Below are 17,398 nucleotides of genomic sequence, written 5' to 3' on the forward strand. Positions count from 1 at the left end.
TGCTGCTCACCTGGGAGTGGACATGATGGAGGAGGAGGTTCTAGTTTATTCTCTTCTGAATGATATTCAGCCTGTGGATTGTGTTTACTACATTTCAGAGGGCAGGTGAGAGAAGAGTCGAAGCTTTTCTTTGGAGAGAACGACAGGGTTCACCTGAAACCATACAGAGAACAGCATATTTAACCCTTTAACAGGCCAGCATTTTAATCAATGATATTGCACGCATAAATCTTGAGGATTTCTATTCAAGCATTACTAAAGAAAATCCTAACTGTAACTGTACTGGAAATGATTAAAAATATTGTTGAGAAATATATATATATATTTTTGTCAAAATTAGGCATAATGCCTAAAAAATGGTGCTTTCCAAAACTTTTTAAAATCCATGTTGTTGACAATACAAATGATTTTTTTTTTTTGTTCTCTAAACCTTGTGTTTTCAGAATGTAAATAACTTATTTTACTGTAGAGAAAAGGGGTTTGTATCACCTACAGTTGTAGCCCATGTAAGTTACAGTCCAAGGCCTGTTAAGGGGTTAAACCGTTAACGTTACAGCAAACCTGAAGAGTTCTGATAAAAAAAAAAAGATATCTTGTTAACAAACCTGTGAACTGCGTTTAGCAACAGGTTTGACGTTAAAAGTCGCTCATACGAGGAGACATACTGAGTTATATTTCAGTCAGCTCTGTCTAAATACAAAAAATAAAATATGGTTAACGGATAAAAGAGCAAGACTGGAGACAGAAACGGTACCGTTAGGTTATACACAGAGGATACTAAGCTAATCCCGCTGCTAGCTAGGTAAACCTCGGTTAACTAGTGAAAATTACAGCTTTAGCGCGTGTGTTTGTTATCCAGGCGGTTGTTATCGACACTCCGCTGTGATATTTAAAAACTGAGCAGGTCTTATAGCTTTATAAATGCTTTAACACGGTATCTATTCCTGTTTATTTCTCCACACTTACTGAAACACTGAGAGTTAGCCGCCATCCTGTTCCCCCGCTGCCTGGTAACGGTAAATACTTCCCCTCAACCGAACCGCTCACACAGCGCGACACACTACCCTGCATGCTGAAAGAGGCGGGGTCTCATCTCGCGGCCCGTCTTCTCATTGGCCAAGGACACTGTCACTCAACAAACTGCGATGAGGTAAGTTCAAAAGAAAGCTGTGTTTTATCTTGTTCTAAAAAAATGTTTAAAAAAAAGGTAATAAAAACAGAAAAGTGCGTTTTCTGAAAAATACTGAATGAATAAGTAGAAGTGTTTCCCACTTCCATTCAGATTCACTAGTTTGCTTCTAGTGGATACTTGGGCAAAAATGCCCTTGCTAGATAGTTGCTATGGGGATGCTAAGCTGTTGCTAAGATGGTACTATATGGTTGCTAAGCTGGTTACTATGGGGTTGACTCCAAACTGTCAGTAGGTTGTTACTGGTGGTTGCCATTAGTGATGGCATAGTTACTCAGAAAAAGTAATCTGGGCTCTGAGTGGTCCAGCGGGCTAAGTGCTGCCACTATGAATGGGAGATTGCAGGTACGAATCCTGTTCATGTAACTTGCTATCAGCTACTTGGCCTTGATCTCTCTGGGTGAGTACATGGCACTCTCTCCCCACATCACACCAAAGGGTGACGTGGTTCAGCATAAGGCGTCTGTGAGCTGATGTATCTGAACCGAGTCACTGCACTTTCCTCTGAGCTTGTGTCTTTACCCTCCTGGTGTTGGGGCATCACTAGTGATAGCAGGAGTCCTAATGAGAGGGTAAAATGGGATAAAAATATAAAAAAATATATTTATCTGATTACTGATCACCCCTTGAAAAACGTTACATGCAAAAGTTATGTTATGGATTACTTGATTTTCTTTCTTTTTTTAAAATTACTTTCAAGTTACTTTATTAGTGACTTTCAGCCTCTGCCGACATACCCCCCCCACACACACACGCCCACACACACACACAAAAATCTTTGATCAGAGGCAAATCAGCAATCACTTGTAGCTCTCACACTTGTGTAGTATACAGTATTGAAGGACGCTCACCCAGGGTTGAAAGAGTGATCGCAGATGTGTCGCAGACACTAGGCAAATAAAATTAATTAATAAATGTTGTCAACACAGAACAATATCAAATGTTACAGTACCACAGACAATTTTTAATGGTTTTAAACTCCAGTTATAAGTCTTTTCAACATGCCCTGCCTTTATCTCCAGCATCAACTCACCAACCAGTCAGCTCACAGTAACAATATTGCTACATTTACTGGGTAAAATGGAATGACGTAGAATAAGAGAACAACGGATCGAAAGTGTTTCTTCTGTATTTTCTCTTTCCCCTGTTATATCAGGAAAACACTGTTAAATAGTAGAGGGAACTTGTGAGTGAGTCCTGAAGAATGGGGGCGAATTTTAGCTAAAAGCTAAAAACTTAAATTAAAAATAGTATTTCTTTAATTTTAGAAAGCAGAATAATGTATTTTACTAGTAAAGCAATGAACGCATACATTTCCATACAGAAAACAAGTTTTAGGCGCTAGCAATACTGCTACTCTGTGCTGACTGGTTGGTGAGCTGATGCTGGAGTTACAGCCAGTCTAAAATTATCAGACATTTATAAACTTTAACTCTGATTTTGCTCAGTTTCTCCATATTGTTGCTGTCCAATGAAAAACAAGAATCTTCTAAAGAAGAAAAAAACTTCTAAAGTTTTAATAGAAGTCAATGTAAAATGTATTTATTTCAGGTCATTTTAAAGTAGTCAATAAATGTTGGCACAGTGTAAGGGACAGTTTGTGTGTTCAAATTATGTAGTGAACTAAACATTGGACAGCAACAATATGAACCTATTCATTTTGTACTCCATTCAAGAGGTATTTCTAGTTCTGTACATGTTTAGTTTTGCCGTGTTCTCATGACAAAACGTGTCGTTGAAAAGAAGCCAGATAAGTCTGCTTACATGGTTTTCACATGACGCAACAAACCGTGGTTTTACTACAGAGGAACTGATAAAGCACACCCTGTGTTGCCTGTAAGTCATGTAGTGTGAAAGGTACAACAACTGATATGCTGCTATGGTATGCCTGTTGGTTGCTATGAGGATTATAGATAATAATTCTATGGTTAATGTGGTGTTGCTAAGTGGTTGCTATACGGGTGCAATGAGTCTTGTGAAACATTTTTGTTCCAGGATCAGAGCATGTTCTTACTGTTATGATTTACACATACACATACCTGTAGTGTTTTTATTGGCTTGAAAATATGCATTCCAGCTGATGATGATGATCATGTAAAGATGGAAATTCCCCTCTGCATGTTTTATCTGAATACACACCGGAGGAGGAACCAAGGAATATTTACTGTAGGAGGAACCAAGAAATGCACTTTCCATTATAGAGAAGTATATTATATCTACACACTTAAAATGGTTATTTATTAACTCCTCCGTAATGTGTGTATCTCTGTAGTTGGTTTATCCTCATGACAGACTGTGTTACTGACATTTACACTTTTTCTTTGCAGAAAAGAAAAACAAATGATGAGACTTCAAATGATGTGACACCTAGACTTTAGGACTCTTATGAATAAGCTAATGATGCAAGCTAATACATCACAGTTCACACAGCCAAGACTCAGCCCTGCATCCTAAGCCTCCGGAACAGTACTATCTGAAAACTGTCAAAACTGCATTCAAGGGACTAAACATTGTTCGGTTTCAGATCCAATGAACAGAGCAGTAAAAACAATGTAATTTTTTTATAGACTGTACAAAGTTTTTATAGACTGTATTATATATGTATAATGTATAAATATATATATATATATTTACAAAAGTATCTTATGTACCAATGTGTTGATACAACTGTTACAATAAATACAAAATATATGTTCCACCATCAGATTCAATTACAGTAATGTAGACATTATATAATATTTTCATAATTAAATTGTACATTAGTTACCTTATCTTAAGAAATATATATAAAAGCACCACATACTAGACCATGACACTGTACTGAACAAGAAAATGCATTGCATATACACAGTGTTTCTGGGCTAAATAACTGTAAGACTAGAAACTCCAACTTGGTACATGTTGTGTTACATGGGTCCAGGTCTGCTAACACCACATTAAGCTTATCCTTAGTCTAAAATTATTACTGTAAACACTTGTAAATCCTTTTGGGACATGGAAAAATAATGGTACAGACACTTGTCTGTCACAATTTACTATAAATTACATACACTGTGGCAAGATATAGTTGGGAAAAGCCTAATTCTGTGCATGGAAGTGTTTTTCAGCCCTGGTCCTAAAGGTACATTGCCCGGAACAGTTTAGTGTTTTTCCACTGTTTTACTGAATAAGTCTTAGGCTTTTTGTAGTGGTTGGGCTCGCTCTAGTAAGTGAGCCCTCTGAATCAGATAGTAAACAGACCCAAGTGACGGTGTTACTCGAGGCCCCCCTCTGGTGGCTGGAGGGGGCCCTGACCAGGGGCCAATCCTTACACTTTTAATGAGCTAATTAGTTGTATCAGGTGTGCTGGAAGCAGAGTAAACACTATAAAGTGAAGGGCAGTGATCTTCCAAGCCCAGGGTTGAGAAACATCTCTCTAATGAATGCTTCATTATTTACGTCTAAGTGTAATCCTCTGACAATGTATCTAGGTAATTAGTATCTGCATAGAGCAAAAACCCTGAAAAGAGACTGTCCGCCCATCCAGGATCAGTAAACAGACCGTTCTGATCCTTATAAAAGATCTCTAGCCACACTTCATCCTCTGGGTTGAGGTACATCACTGTGGATCCAGAAGCCACGTCATGGTTCCCGGTGTTGGCATCAAAAGTCTTTATACGGAACTCTCCATTCCGCACTAGGCCGATGGCCAGGTGCTTATCAGCTAGTGTGATGTCATAGGAGAAGTAGTAGACTCCTGGGTATGCGCAGATGAATTTGCCAGTCTGCGGGTTGTAGTGCCCACCTTCATCGAAAAGGACCTTGTTGAATTTGATTGGTGACTGCTCAGCTGGGTAGCTGCTGGTGATGCCCACAGAAAAGGCTGATTTGGGCACCAGGCTGCCACAGAGGCACGTGCCTGGGGTGCCCCGTGGTCCCCGTTGACCCTTCTTTCCTCGCTCTCCTGGTGACCCTGGTGGTCCCGGGGGTCCTGAGTCTCCAGCATCACCCTCCGGACCTCGCTTCCCTATGGGTCCTCTCTCTCCACGCTCGCCGAGTTTACCCGTTGGCCCCACTCTTCCTTTAATGCCTGAGAGAACACAAGCAGGACAAGCAGGGGTTAAAATAACAACAAACCAGAATTCATGATCCTGAACATAAGAGCTTATCTTTGAAACACAGTGGAGGTGTCCAGTGTCATGGCTTGGGCTTGCATGGCTTTTTCTGGAACATACCCATTAAACTTTATTTATGTACAAAGGAACTCTAGAAGTCTATAGAAGCATTTTGTCTGTTCGTTTAAAGAAAGTTGCTTCATCGTGCAGCAAGATAATGAACCATAACACTCTAAATTACAAAGAACTACATCAGAAGTAAGAATTGGAAGGTTTTAGACTGGCATAGTCAATCTTCTGACTTAAAACCTATCAGGAATGCATTTTACCTGCTAATGAGGAGTCTAAAGAGAGAAACGCCCCAAAACAAACACCACCTGAATCAGGCTGCTGTGAAAGCCTGGAAAAGCATCACTAAAGAAGACTGCAAAAGTTGAATGGGTCATAGACTTGATTCAGTTATTGCAAGCAAAAGACTTGAACTAAATATTTAAGTGGCAGTCCATATTATGTGTTATATATGTGTATATTGTGTTTAATGGTACCAGTGTGCTGGAACAACCATCCCTGCTAAGACTAATATATATTTTTTATAAAAACTGGGGTACTGGGGAGTTCTTCTGGCCACGTCACATGTCTTTACGTACTTATGCCACATGTACAGCCTCTGAAAGAGGATCCGGCTCAGTTTTACTGAACGTGAGTGGCTGGTGGAGCAATGGAGACTTCAGAAGGGGAAACTCATTCACTCATAGTAAAACCAAAGTGTTTAGTTGAAGTAAAGTTTCTGACTGAGCACGCTCTCTCTCTCTGACAGAACGCAACCTGGAATTGGATTCATCCGCTCTGAAAGGAGACCACATCACATCTGCCCAGTTTAAAATGATTCTTCCAAATGCTTGGTGCAATTATCCATTCTCACCAGAGAGGGCCCTAAATCCCAAAACTTACAGACATCAGCTTCAAGTATTATTTATTTCACTCAAAAAACAAAAGAAAAATGGGTAGGTTCAGACAGATGGTGCTTTTCTGAACTGAGTATCAGATCCAGACGGAAATTAAAGTTGAAATGTTAATGGTTTGTTTTATATTATAATTTTTTAATGTCAAAACAATTTTTTTTCAGTCTAAAACAAAAAAGGAGTTTCCCTCACTGTTCCAACACTTTTGAAGGGGACTGTATGTCTCTTGAAAAAAACTACTCTTTTGATTTACAAAGTTATGGCTTGTAATGCACATTTTTTACCGGATAAAGGTTAAATAATAACTGAACAGTAACATAAAGTACAACATCAGACTTTTACTGTGGCTGGTCCCAAATGGATGCCTGCCAACAACACATCTGCTTGAATGCCTGTTATAAGTGTAGGGATAATTTTATTGGCACTCATAGTGTTGACTTAGGTAGTGATGACTGATGTGGTCACCAGCTGAAATGGAGCCATGTAAACAAACCAAATCACAAATCTGTCATTGAAGGCTTACAAATTGTCAGCTTTTCCATGATGTTTTTCAAACATGTTCTTACCTGCCTGGCCTAGCATGTAGACGTATATTCCTTTGTGTGCACTACACTGCCTGACAAAAAGTATAAGTGGGGAGGTGTTCTCTCGTGAGTGAGACTGAACACTGGACAGTGTGCTCATGGCAAGTTTATGTGAATTATGGAAGTTGGAATGAGGCCTGATAGTGGGTGCCAGATAGAGGAGACATACCATTTGTAGTTTCAATTTGAAGTTGTGCAAATATTTAACATTCCCCAGACTATAATGTCACGTGTGTACTGGGAATATGTGATAGAAGGCATTATCACCTGCAGTGGACAGTGCAGTGGCTTTGGCAGAATTCACATCCACTTTTTAATACAGATGACCACACCAGTATATACTGCAGGTCAGTGCAGAGTTCTTTAGGTTCCATGGGACAGGAGAAAAAATAATATGTCAATATGTTTATGATTATGATTGATATGTGCATCTGAAGTAAAACAGTTAAAATGCACAAAAGATTGAGCTCAAATTGTCCAATGTTGTTGTCTAATACGTCTAATATAGACAAGAATGGTCATATTGCTGTATAAGTTCCTCTGTAGTAAAACCCTGGTTTGTTGCTCCATGTGAAAACCATGTAAGTAAAAAAAACCAAAGCATTCTCCAACTCCATCTGTTATAGGAATTTTGAACTTTGCCAGCAGATCTGGATGCAGAACAGAGAAACACTTAGCAGTGACGGATTGTGTTTTAAAGTGAGATACTACTACTATGATTCATTAAGATATCTTCTGAACACATCAGTGGTTCTCAGTGTGTGAGATCATCTATACGGTGGAGAGGTCAATATGCACGAGCAGAGGCAAACATACTGTTACAACAGTGAACCTTTTCCTGTCTGCTAACCCTTGTGAAAAGGAAGTAAACATAAGAGCATTAAAAGTATGTTCAAATTAGGTGATGAATACTAAAAGTGCATTTTCAATTTGATATACTTAAAAAAAAACACATTAAATATACTTTCTCTGTATTTCCATAGATTTAATTTTTAAGCATATGCTTTTAATTATATGTTGTGTTGATAGAAAAAAATATATAGTGGCATTAAATAATGCTGAAAGTGCATTTTAATGTTTTTTATTCCAGTAGCATTAAGTTGTACACAATATGTGCATCATTAAACAAAAAAGTACATTTACAATATACTTCAAGTGTAATAAAAAGGTGTTTAAAAACACATACTTAAATCTACTTAAGTTTGCTTTTTTCAGTTGTATGAAAAAAGCACTCAAAAGCAAAACCTAATTCTTTTATGTTGTGTTCAAATGTCACTGAATTACAATTCAAGTATACTTAAGTTGCCATAATTTGTTCCAAAATTGTACATTTAAAATGTATTTAAGTATATAATTTAATTGTAAAAAGTATGTACTTTTCCATGTTAAGCATACTTTGAAAAAATATACTTCACACACTGTTCTTTTATAAGGGAATTGACAAGCCCACCCACAAAACAGGGAGTATCCAGGACTAGGGTCGAGAACCACTGGTGTAGTGGGTAACCCTGCTGAGTACATGAATTAGTTACCCCCTAACAGGATGAGGTTGTATACATCACACTAAATAACTTTAGCAGAAGTTCTAACAGAAGACTCTATGTCTACCTATGTCACCTTTACCTTGACCAATTACCAGCTTCCACTTTGCTTTAAAATGCAGCTACTTAAACATCTACTTTGCTGCTTCCCTCTCCACCACCACCATTTTGGTCTCACTCAGGGCCCAGAGGCCTGGACTAATGATGGTGTCTTTACCTAAGAATTTACCTTACTAATACTGTTATCGATCTTGGGATTTCCAACCTTTTGTAACTCCACTTAACCTAACAAAACATTCCACGGCCCATACAAAAGTAAAATCAACCGAAATGTAAACATATTCAGCACAACAATCAATGTACCAAATCAATTTGACTTATTTATTTATTTATTTATTTATTATAATTTTATTTCTGATTTTTCCCCATTTTCTTCCAATTTGGATATCCCTTTGTGCGTCCCCATCACCGGTGACGCCCGAGACCTTCGGAGGATGTGGATGAGCACATGCCTCCTCCGACACGTGTGAAGTCAATCACCCCTTTTTTTTTTCAAGCTGCTGCGGATGAATCATTGCCTGAGCAGCTAGGGAAAGCTAGAGGAAAGCACAGCGGCTAGGTTCCGATTCATCCGCTCACAGACACCTCGTGCCGCCCAGCGCCACCTTAAGTGTGATGGGGAGAGAGCGCCATCTACCCACCCCAGAGGGAGCAGAGCCAATTTTGCTCCCTCTGAGCGCCGGCAGCTTGATGGCAAAGCTGCATGAGCGGGGGTTCGAACCTGCGACCTCCCGCTAATAGTGGCAGCGCATTAGACCGCTGGACCACTCGGCGCCCTAATTTGACTTATTTTTTAATTAATGATCCCAAGCTGATACAAGAAACACTAATAGCTCAGGGATATGTGCAGGACATCCTGTGGCAACAAGTGTTGCCTCTCATGGCCTGCCTGATCACCAGATATCTCGCCAATCGAGTATTTATCAACTAACTGGGATGTCAGCTTCAGTAACCTACTAGTATGCTGAATTTACAGGCCTAGCTGCAGCATCTGTGTGTAAATATACTAAAGGATGCTCTACAGAACATATTTATCTGCATGAACTACTGGAACAAGATGGAACATCTTGTAATCAGACTAGATGACTGATTTTTTCTTTGGAAACTCCTTCCCAGCATTTATATCCTTTTTCTGAAAGCCTTACACAGCTGTTTTCTTTTCAAAAGCTTTTCTGTTGTAATTATATGACTCTATTTCTATGTTTAGGGACATTAGCATGACTTTTTTTTTTGTTTGTAAAAATGTGTACTGTGTGGAGGTAATAAAGGGATTTATTCATTTGCTTAAGTGGTAAAGGAATGATGACACCTTTTATGAATGTACCTGTATCTCCCTTCTCTCCTTTTTCTCCCTTCCTCCCATCCCTGCCATCTCTTCCTGGAATTCCGACATGGCCGTCGGCCCCTGAGGGCCCGGGAGAACCTGGCTTCCCTGGTGGCCCTGCCAGTCCTGGGATGCTGCAGATAAAGCGAGGTTGAGATCCCTTTGCCTTGGCCTCCAGCAGCTGACCAATTACACACTGGCACAGACACACCACACCCACAATGACCCGCATCTCCAGACCTGAAAAAGATATTACCATTTCTATTATTATTGTCAGGAAATTTGCTTCTCTTTCACTTGGTTCTGAGTGTGCTGGTTAGTGGTGGTTTAAAAACACATAACAGTCTTTGATTTTTCCTGCCGGTAAAACAAAGCATTTCCACAGTAATATTATACAGATTCAGGTATTATTTTAAGTTTTTTTATGATAGTTTTTAAAATATTTCCACACTGCAGACTCTTACTAAACCCTTTTATTTACCTTCTGTGAACTCTCCCTAGTACTGTGAGCTGAGCGATATATCTGTCAATGGCCTGCTTTACTGTATACATCACAAGACAATTTTCAAGAAATACTATATGGCATCTGTGTTACTAAAAATACGCCTAAATAAGGAAATGCTACTGAAGTCTAATTCTGAAGGTTTGGCCTTCAGTTCTGCGTACGAATTCCCAACCAATGTAAACCAATGGAATGCTTTGGTCTATTTACCTGAATTTGAAGAAAATTCTGTTACCAACCAACCAGTTAATTTGGTATACTGTGGGGCAAACTAGAACCGGTATGTGTTTCTCTCATACCACCATACCGCTAGAGGGCGCTGCGGAGCACCGTGCTGAACAGTGATATAGGGGTGTGCCATATCGTATCGTGCGCGATAATATATCCAACATTTTTGAATATCGTGAACGATATTTTACCCTGAAATATCATTACATTTCACCCACTCCTAATTATTATATCAGGGTACTACATTTTTGCTGTTTTTAGCAAAAGAAAAATTCACACTGTTCTCATTTCCCATTATATATCTACTGGAGACAGATTATATCTGTTCAGTGTCATTTATTTTAACTTTAGTCCTGGATATATAGAGATAATTAGAGTTTATTATTAGTATCTTGACATTCTGGATCATTGACTTCTGTTAGAACTCACTTATTATGCAATAATAACATTTAATTTTTATTTTGTTGCAGTAGAGTATTCTTGAAATATTTCTTTTAATTAAGTGTTTTTTTTATCATATCGCCAATAGTATCGTTATCGCAAAAATACCATGAAATATTGTGATATTATTTTAGGACCATATCGCCCACCCCTACAGTGATATACCGTGAAACCATCAGAATCTTGAAAAATACTGTGATATGCATTTTTGGCCATACTGCCCAGCACTACAACCAACCAAAACAACATCTGTGTAAGATTAGTTCCCTAAAATGTACAGATTTTAAACAAAGATTACAGACATCCCTTCTGTAATTTTCAGAAATAATTAGGCCCTGACCTAGACCTTGAAAACTCAGAAGAATTCTCACTGCAAATAAATTGAATGCATGTTCTGAAATTTAAATAATTTTAATCCAGAATTTGGATCCACAAGAAAGATAAAGGCCTGCAAGCCATGATTCCGCCATCCTGTGTTAGTTCATCTTATACAACAGCACATGGCTTTAGCTGGGAAGTTCAAGTCCACTGGGAGGCAGTGGGATTACACATCACACTTTAGTGCTTGGCGAGCCACATCAAGACAGCCAGATGTGTGTTTCAGTGGACAGAATGATGGTGTGGGCTGGAACATGTGTTTGCCCATAACACACACTTCCAACCTCCCACCCACACATAAACACACACTGTTGGGGAAATTCTCAGGGCTTTCCTAGCTGGTGCGTTACCCCACAGATACGGGTTCTCTCAGTATGTGACTTCATATGTGTCATAGCCCTGTGTGATGCTGTAGCTCTCACACTGACCATTTACTAAGACTTGGCTTGTAATGCTGCCTGGAATCAGACTGAGGAACATAGTAATGAGTATTTTGCAATGGGTGACCCAAGTTCAGATTACATAACGTGTACAGCCTCTCAGTGTTAAAATACTGACCAGGAATCTGCTTTTAATATTTACATTCACTCCACTTACCAAATACTGTTTAGAGTCTTGGTTGGCACCTAAAGAACATCATCCATCAATCCAACCACTCTTCAACATCTTAAATTGGCTATAAAGAAATGGCCATTATCTGCAATGACAGATCTGCAAAGTAAATGGCAGTGTTGCCTACTAAAACAGCTTTGATAAGAAAACCCACAGCACTGTTGAATTGTGCACACTCAGCTGGCTGGCATGTAGACCACTTGGCCTGATGTGTCCAGTATCAGCCCTTTAAAGTGGATCAGACAGTTGCAGCCAAGTCTGCACACAGAACGGGACAATGCACTTAGGCTGGCTCAGTTACTAATGAAACTCCATTTGTAATGGCGATTACGGTGAAAGATGACAACAAGCAGCTGCGAGCCAGAGTGGAAAGAATGTAACAGCAGAACATGGTCCACAGAGAGACACACACAGCGTTTCCATGAGAGCTGCAGAAACAGATTTGTCAGTTTTAACAGATGCTACACACTAAATTGATTAATGAAGTAATGTTTGTACATTATTAAACATTATATTTACCATAGTTAAAAAAGATTATAAACTCTAATACAACTACTAATCAGAAAACAAATAATCTCAGACAGTATGAACCCAAGAACCCATTTTGTGTTGTCGGCTTAACTTCCATTATTGTTTATAATTATTTGGATAGGCTTTTTCCAAGAATGAGAGTAGGTGGTCTGTGTCTGTTTCCAAATAAACACATATGTTTGTGGTGAGAACTTGATCAGATCTTGATCCAACCCAACTATCAGATGTACTGTGTAGGTTTGAGCTGAACTCCATTCTGTGAGTGCATGCTGGTATATTCACTCACCCATCCAAATAATTGAACTCATTGAAACTGAGCTTATTGAAGTCACTGACAATTCCAAACACTTCCATGGCCACAAGTGTATAAAACCAAGCCCTTGCATGCAAACTGCTACTAGAATCATTAGTTAAAGAATAGGTCGCTCTCAGGAGCTCATTGAAAAACAGCATGATGAGTCCAGTCCTGAAATTTCCTCACTAATAATTATATTCCACAGTCAACTGTCAGTGATATTATAACAAATTGAAAGCAGTTGGGAATGACAGCAACTCAGCCACAAAGTGATAAGCCACATAAAATAACAGTGCTGGGTCAGCAGATGCTGAGACCCATAGTGCACAGAGGTCGGCAACTTTCTAGGATTCAATCACTGCAGCTGTACAAACTTTATGTGACCTACAGATCTGCGTTTCTATGGCCGAGCTTATATAACCAAGCGCAATGCAAAGCGTCAGATGCAATGGTGTAGAACACTCTGGAGGAGTGGTTTGGTGGAGGGGGGGATTATGGTGTGGGGCTGTTTTTCAGGATTTGAGCCCGCCCATTAGTTCCAGTGAATATAACTCTTAGTGCTTCAGCATACCAGTAGAGATTGGACAATTTCACGTTCCCAACTTTTATGGCAAAACTTTGGGGATGACCCCTTTCTGTTTTAGCATGACTGAGAACTAGTGCACAATGCAAGGTCCATAAAGACAAACCAAATGAAAATTTATTCAAATTTAACTTGTTAAATGATTAGGACCACAGCAAACAAACTATATATATTTTGCTGTTCTCAATACTGGCCATTAAGTTTTGTAGAAAAGAGGGCCTATTAAAGGAGAACTCCGGTGTAAAATTGACTTTTTTTTGTAGTAAAACATGATAAAAAGTACTTACCTTTATTAAATAGCACACCTCCGCCCTCCCACAGCGTTCCGAGATCCAGGAATTTTAAGAATTTGAAGCACACTTCAGACTGGGTCACACGGTGCATTATTTGCCCTGATAAATAGCTTTTTCCACCGTTATACAGCTTAAAGTAGCTCCACGCTTCCTTGCTGCTACACCAAGAGGCTGGCTATGCATAGTCTATGTATATATACATATATGTCTATTTCATTAACAGTACAGTGATGGCGGCGCTCGGAGCTGAAGCTAGCGTTATGGGATGTAAACAGTGTTTTTTAATAAGATTCTTGTGCACTTTTTAAGGTATTAATGCCTCGTTTTAAATGTCAGGGCTCTCCGGATTCTAGCAAGGAGGTGTGGAGCTACTTTGAGCTGGATAGCGGTGGAAAAAGCGATTTATCGGGGTAAATTATGCCCCGTGTCACCCAGTCTGAAGGGTGTTTGAACAAACTGTTAAAATGTCTGGATCTCTAGATCTTCTGGAACGCTATGGAAGAACGAAGGCGTGCTTTTCAACAAAGGTAAGTACTTTTTATCATGTTTTACTACACCAAAAGTCCATTTTACACCAAAGTTCTCCTTTAATGTGAATTAGGCAATATGTTGACTTTTCTTTTTTAAATCAGTGGTTAATTGAGGATATTTTTTTAAATTGTGTCATTGCTCGTTTAATTGGTGCATTAGATTTATCATGCTATTATATTATCATTATATCAGTGGAATTAAATAAATTATTTTTGAGACAATACATCAAACATACAGAAGTAGTCATTGTGACAGAGTTATAGTTTAATAGCATAGTAAAGGAAGCTTGGCCATGTCAAAGATGGACTTTGTGGAAAACTAAACAATAAAATATGCAAACAAATATAAAGGATATGAGCCTTGTAACCCCTGCACACACTCCCATGAGAGCCATGTTCTCAGTCAGTGTAATTCAGTTAACTTCCCAGTTACAACATGGACATGATCACAGCTGAGTTTACAGCCAAATGAAAAGATGCCAAACAATAGCAGGAATCTTTCATTAACGCTGTGAGAAAACAGACGAAAATCACCTCAAAAACAACATGAAACATCATTGGTGATAATGCAAACAACTGTATGTAATGCAGTTACCGTAGTTACACATTAAATCACCTCATCAGGTCATATAGGAGTCAGTGTTATGGCACATTATAATGAGATTAAAGGAAGAAAAGTACCTTTACAGCTCAAGTAGTTCAAGTCCAAGTTCAATGCTGCTGCTTGTGGAGAAAGCCACCCCAGTTATGGATGTTGTCTATATGACCAGCAGCATTTCAGCAATTTCTCTCCATCTTTTCATATTTCTTCTTCTTTTCTCCTCTATATTTTATTTTCTGCAGCATCTGCTGGTGCAGTACAGTTGACCAGTTCTCCAGATCTGCATCAGCTGTTGTTCCCTCTCTCTCTCTCTCTCTCTTTCTTTATCGGTTTCTCATAACTCTTCTGCATGTCTTGGCTTCAGTCTGATGTTCTCATTGCTCCTCACTCCCTCCGTCCCCTCCTCCTCCTCCTCCTCCTTTATTTTCTCAGAGCAGGAAGACAGACAGGCACTAAATCCCTGCTGTCAGCCGCAATGAGCTCAGCCTGAAAGAACTCCTGAATGAGCTGAAACAGGTATAGCCTTTAAAATATTCAGCTGGTAAATAACCCAACTTCACTATTGAAATGTGGTTAAAATAATGTCAGGTGTTTTATTCCATGAGTAGAGACGAATACAGCTCTGGAAAAAATTACAGCTTTGGAAAAAAATAAGAGACCACTTCAGTTTCTGAATCAGTTTCTCTGGCTTAGCTATTTATAGTTATATGTTTTGGATTTATAGGTATTTCTCCCAAATTCCAAATAAAAATATTGTCATTTAGAGCATTTATTTGCAGAAAATGAGAAATGACTGAAATAACAAAAAAGATGCAGAGCTTTCAGACCTCAAATAATGCAAAGGAAACAAGTTCATATTCATAAAGAGATCAGAAATGAATATTTGGTGGAATAACCCTGTTTTTTAATCGGTTTTCTTGCATCTTGGCATGTTCTCCTCCACCAGTCTTACACACTGCTTTTGGATAACTTTATGCCTTTACTCCTGGTGCAAAATTTCCAAGCAGTTCAGCTTGGTTTGATGGCTTGTGATCGTCCATCTTCCTCTTGATTATATTCCAGTGGTTTTTAATTTGGTAAAATAAAAAAAACTCATCATTTTTAAGTGCTCTCTTATTTTTTCCAGAGCTGTATATATAAATCAGCATTGATTTTTTTTTTACTTTAAATCAGTGAAATGTTTTATAAATCTGATAATTATTATGAATAAATTAGCACTTGATTATATTTTGATTGTAAGAAAATATATATGTTTAAACAGAAAACAACATCATACTAAACAATAATACCGTAAACAAAAACCGAGGTGTCTCCAGGGGTGCCACAGAATGATAGATAGATAGATAGATAGATAGATAGATAGATAGATAGATAGATAGATAGATAGATAGATAGATAGATAGATAGATAGATAGGCAGGCAGGTAGGTAGGTCGGTCGGTAGGTAGGTAGGTGGGTGGGTGGGTGGGTGGGTGGGTAGGTAGGTAGGTAGGTAGGTAGATAGATACTGTATTTATCCCGAAGGAAATTTGGGACCCGGTGCTCTGACCAAGAGTAAGGTGAAGCTAAAGCTGAATGAGTTTTCAGAGTCAGAGACAGTGTTTTTTTATTTACATAATAAACAATTACATGTTAATTAATCCCATATGGTAAAAAAAAACATTCAAAATATTTAATAAAGCATGGAAAACTAATTTTAACTAGTTTATAATCTTTAAATGTACAATATAAAAGGTATAATTATATAAAAATAGCACATTTTATATATTACAAGAAAATCTAGAAATAAATTATACACAAAAATAATGTATATACATATTACATAAAGACAGAGGAGCAGAAATGTAGTCTCTTTCACTTTTTTATATTTTGTTATGTTGTGGCCTTGTGCTAAATATATAAAGTGGCATGAAAAAGTATTTGCCCCACACAGATATTTAATTCAGACACATTGGAGGGGTTTTCAGCATGAACAGCTTGTTTAAGATCATGACACAGCATGACACTTTGACTAGACCACTCCTCCAAAACCTTCATTTAGTTTTTTAAGACTTTTATAGGTGAACTTGTTTGTGTGTTTTGGATCATTGTCCTGCAGCAGAACCAAAGTACGCCTGACCTTGAGGTCACAAATTCCTGGATTCCTGGTTCCATCTATTTCAGCAAGTTTTCCAGACCCTGAAGCAGCAAAGCAGCCCCAGACTATCACACTACCACTGCCATGTTTTACATTTAGCATGATGTTCTTTTTCTAAAATTATTTGTTAGGTTTATGCCAGATGTAACGGGACACACCTTCCAAAAAGTTCCCTGTTGTCACGTCAGTCCAGTTTTTTGGTAAATGTGAGAAGGGCCGTGGTGTTCTTTTTGATCAGCAGAGTTTTTTGCCTTGGAATTCTCCCATGTTTAAAAAGCACTTTTTATATTAACTTAGATTGTATTTGTTAGATATTAAAGTTTGTTTAATAATCAGAAAATGTAAGTTTGAAAAAATACAAAAACAAAAGAAATCTGCAATGGGGTAAATACTTTTTCATGCCATTTTATATATCTGTCTTTAGTCTGTTATTATGCAGTATTGAGCGACTTTCAGAATGTGTTGTATGCATATAAATTATAAGACAGAAATGTATTACAGCAAGTCACATTTT

General features: G+C 38.3%; 2 protein-coding genes across 6 annotated transcripts in view; both read right to left on the reverse strand.

The window, feature by feature from the left end:
- The window catches only part of cc2d2a (coiled-coil and C2 domain containing 2A), a 65,520-nt gene extending 64,407 nt beyond the window's left edge, over positions 1-1,113 (reverse strand). For 2 of the 5 annotated variants that reach the window (XM_049486403.1, XM_049486401.1), the window contains exons 1-2: positions 967-1,113; positions 11-153 (exon numbers count right to left, since the gene is read on the reverse strand). In XM_049486403.1, the coding sequence (XP_049342360.1) occupies positions 11-24 (14 nt within the window). In that variant the 5' untranslated portion in view covers positions 25-153; positions 967-1,113. The remainder of the gene's footprint in view (positions 1-10; positions 154-966) is intronic. The other 3 variants (XM_022687067.2, XM_049486402.1, XM_022687068.2) reach the window with 2 other exon arrangements.
- A 2,284-nt stretch (positions 1,114-3,397) lies between these two features.
- Positions 3,398-15,095, reverse strand: LOC103037963 (complement C1q tumor necrosis factor-related protein 7). The gene is made up of 3 exons (XM_007233397.3): positions 14,829-15,095; positions 9,755-9,994; positions 3,398-5,258 (listed from the first exon to the last, which is right to left on the reverse strand). The coding sequence occupies exons 2-3, from the start codon at positions 9,984-9,986 to the stop codon at positions 4,630-4,632; spliced, it is 861 nt and encodes a 286-aa protein (XP_007233459.3). The 5' UTR covers positions 9,987-9,994; positions 14,829-15,095; the 3' UTR covers positions 3,398-4,629.
- Positions 15,096-17,398: the final 2,303 nt, after the last annotated feature.

This window comes from Astyanax mexicanus, chromosome 13 (genome assembly GCF_023375975.1).
Source record: "Astyanax mexicanus isolate ESR-SI-001 chromosome 13, AstMex3_surface, whole genome shotgun sequence".
Lineage (NCBI taxonomy): Eukaryota > Metazoa > Chordata > Actinopteri > Characiformes > Acestrorhamphidae > Astyanax > Astyanax mexicanus.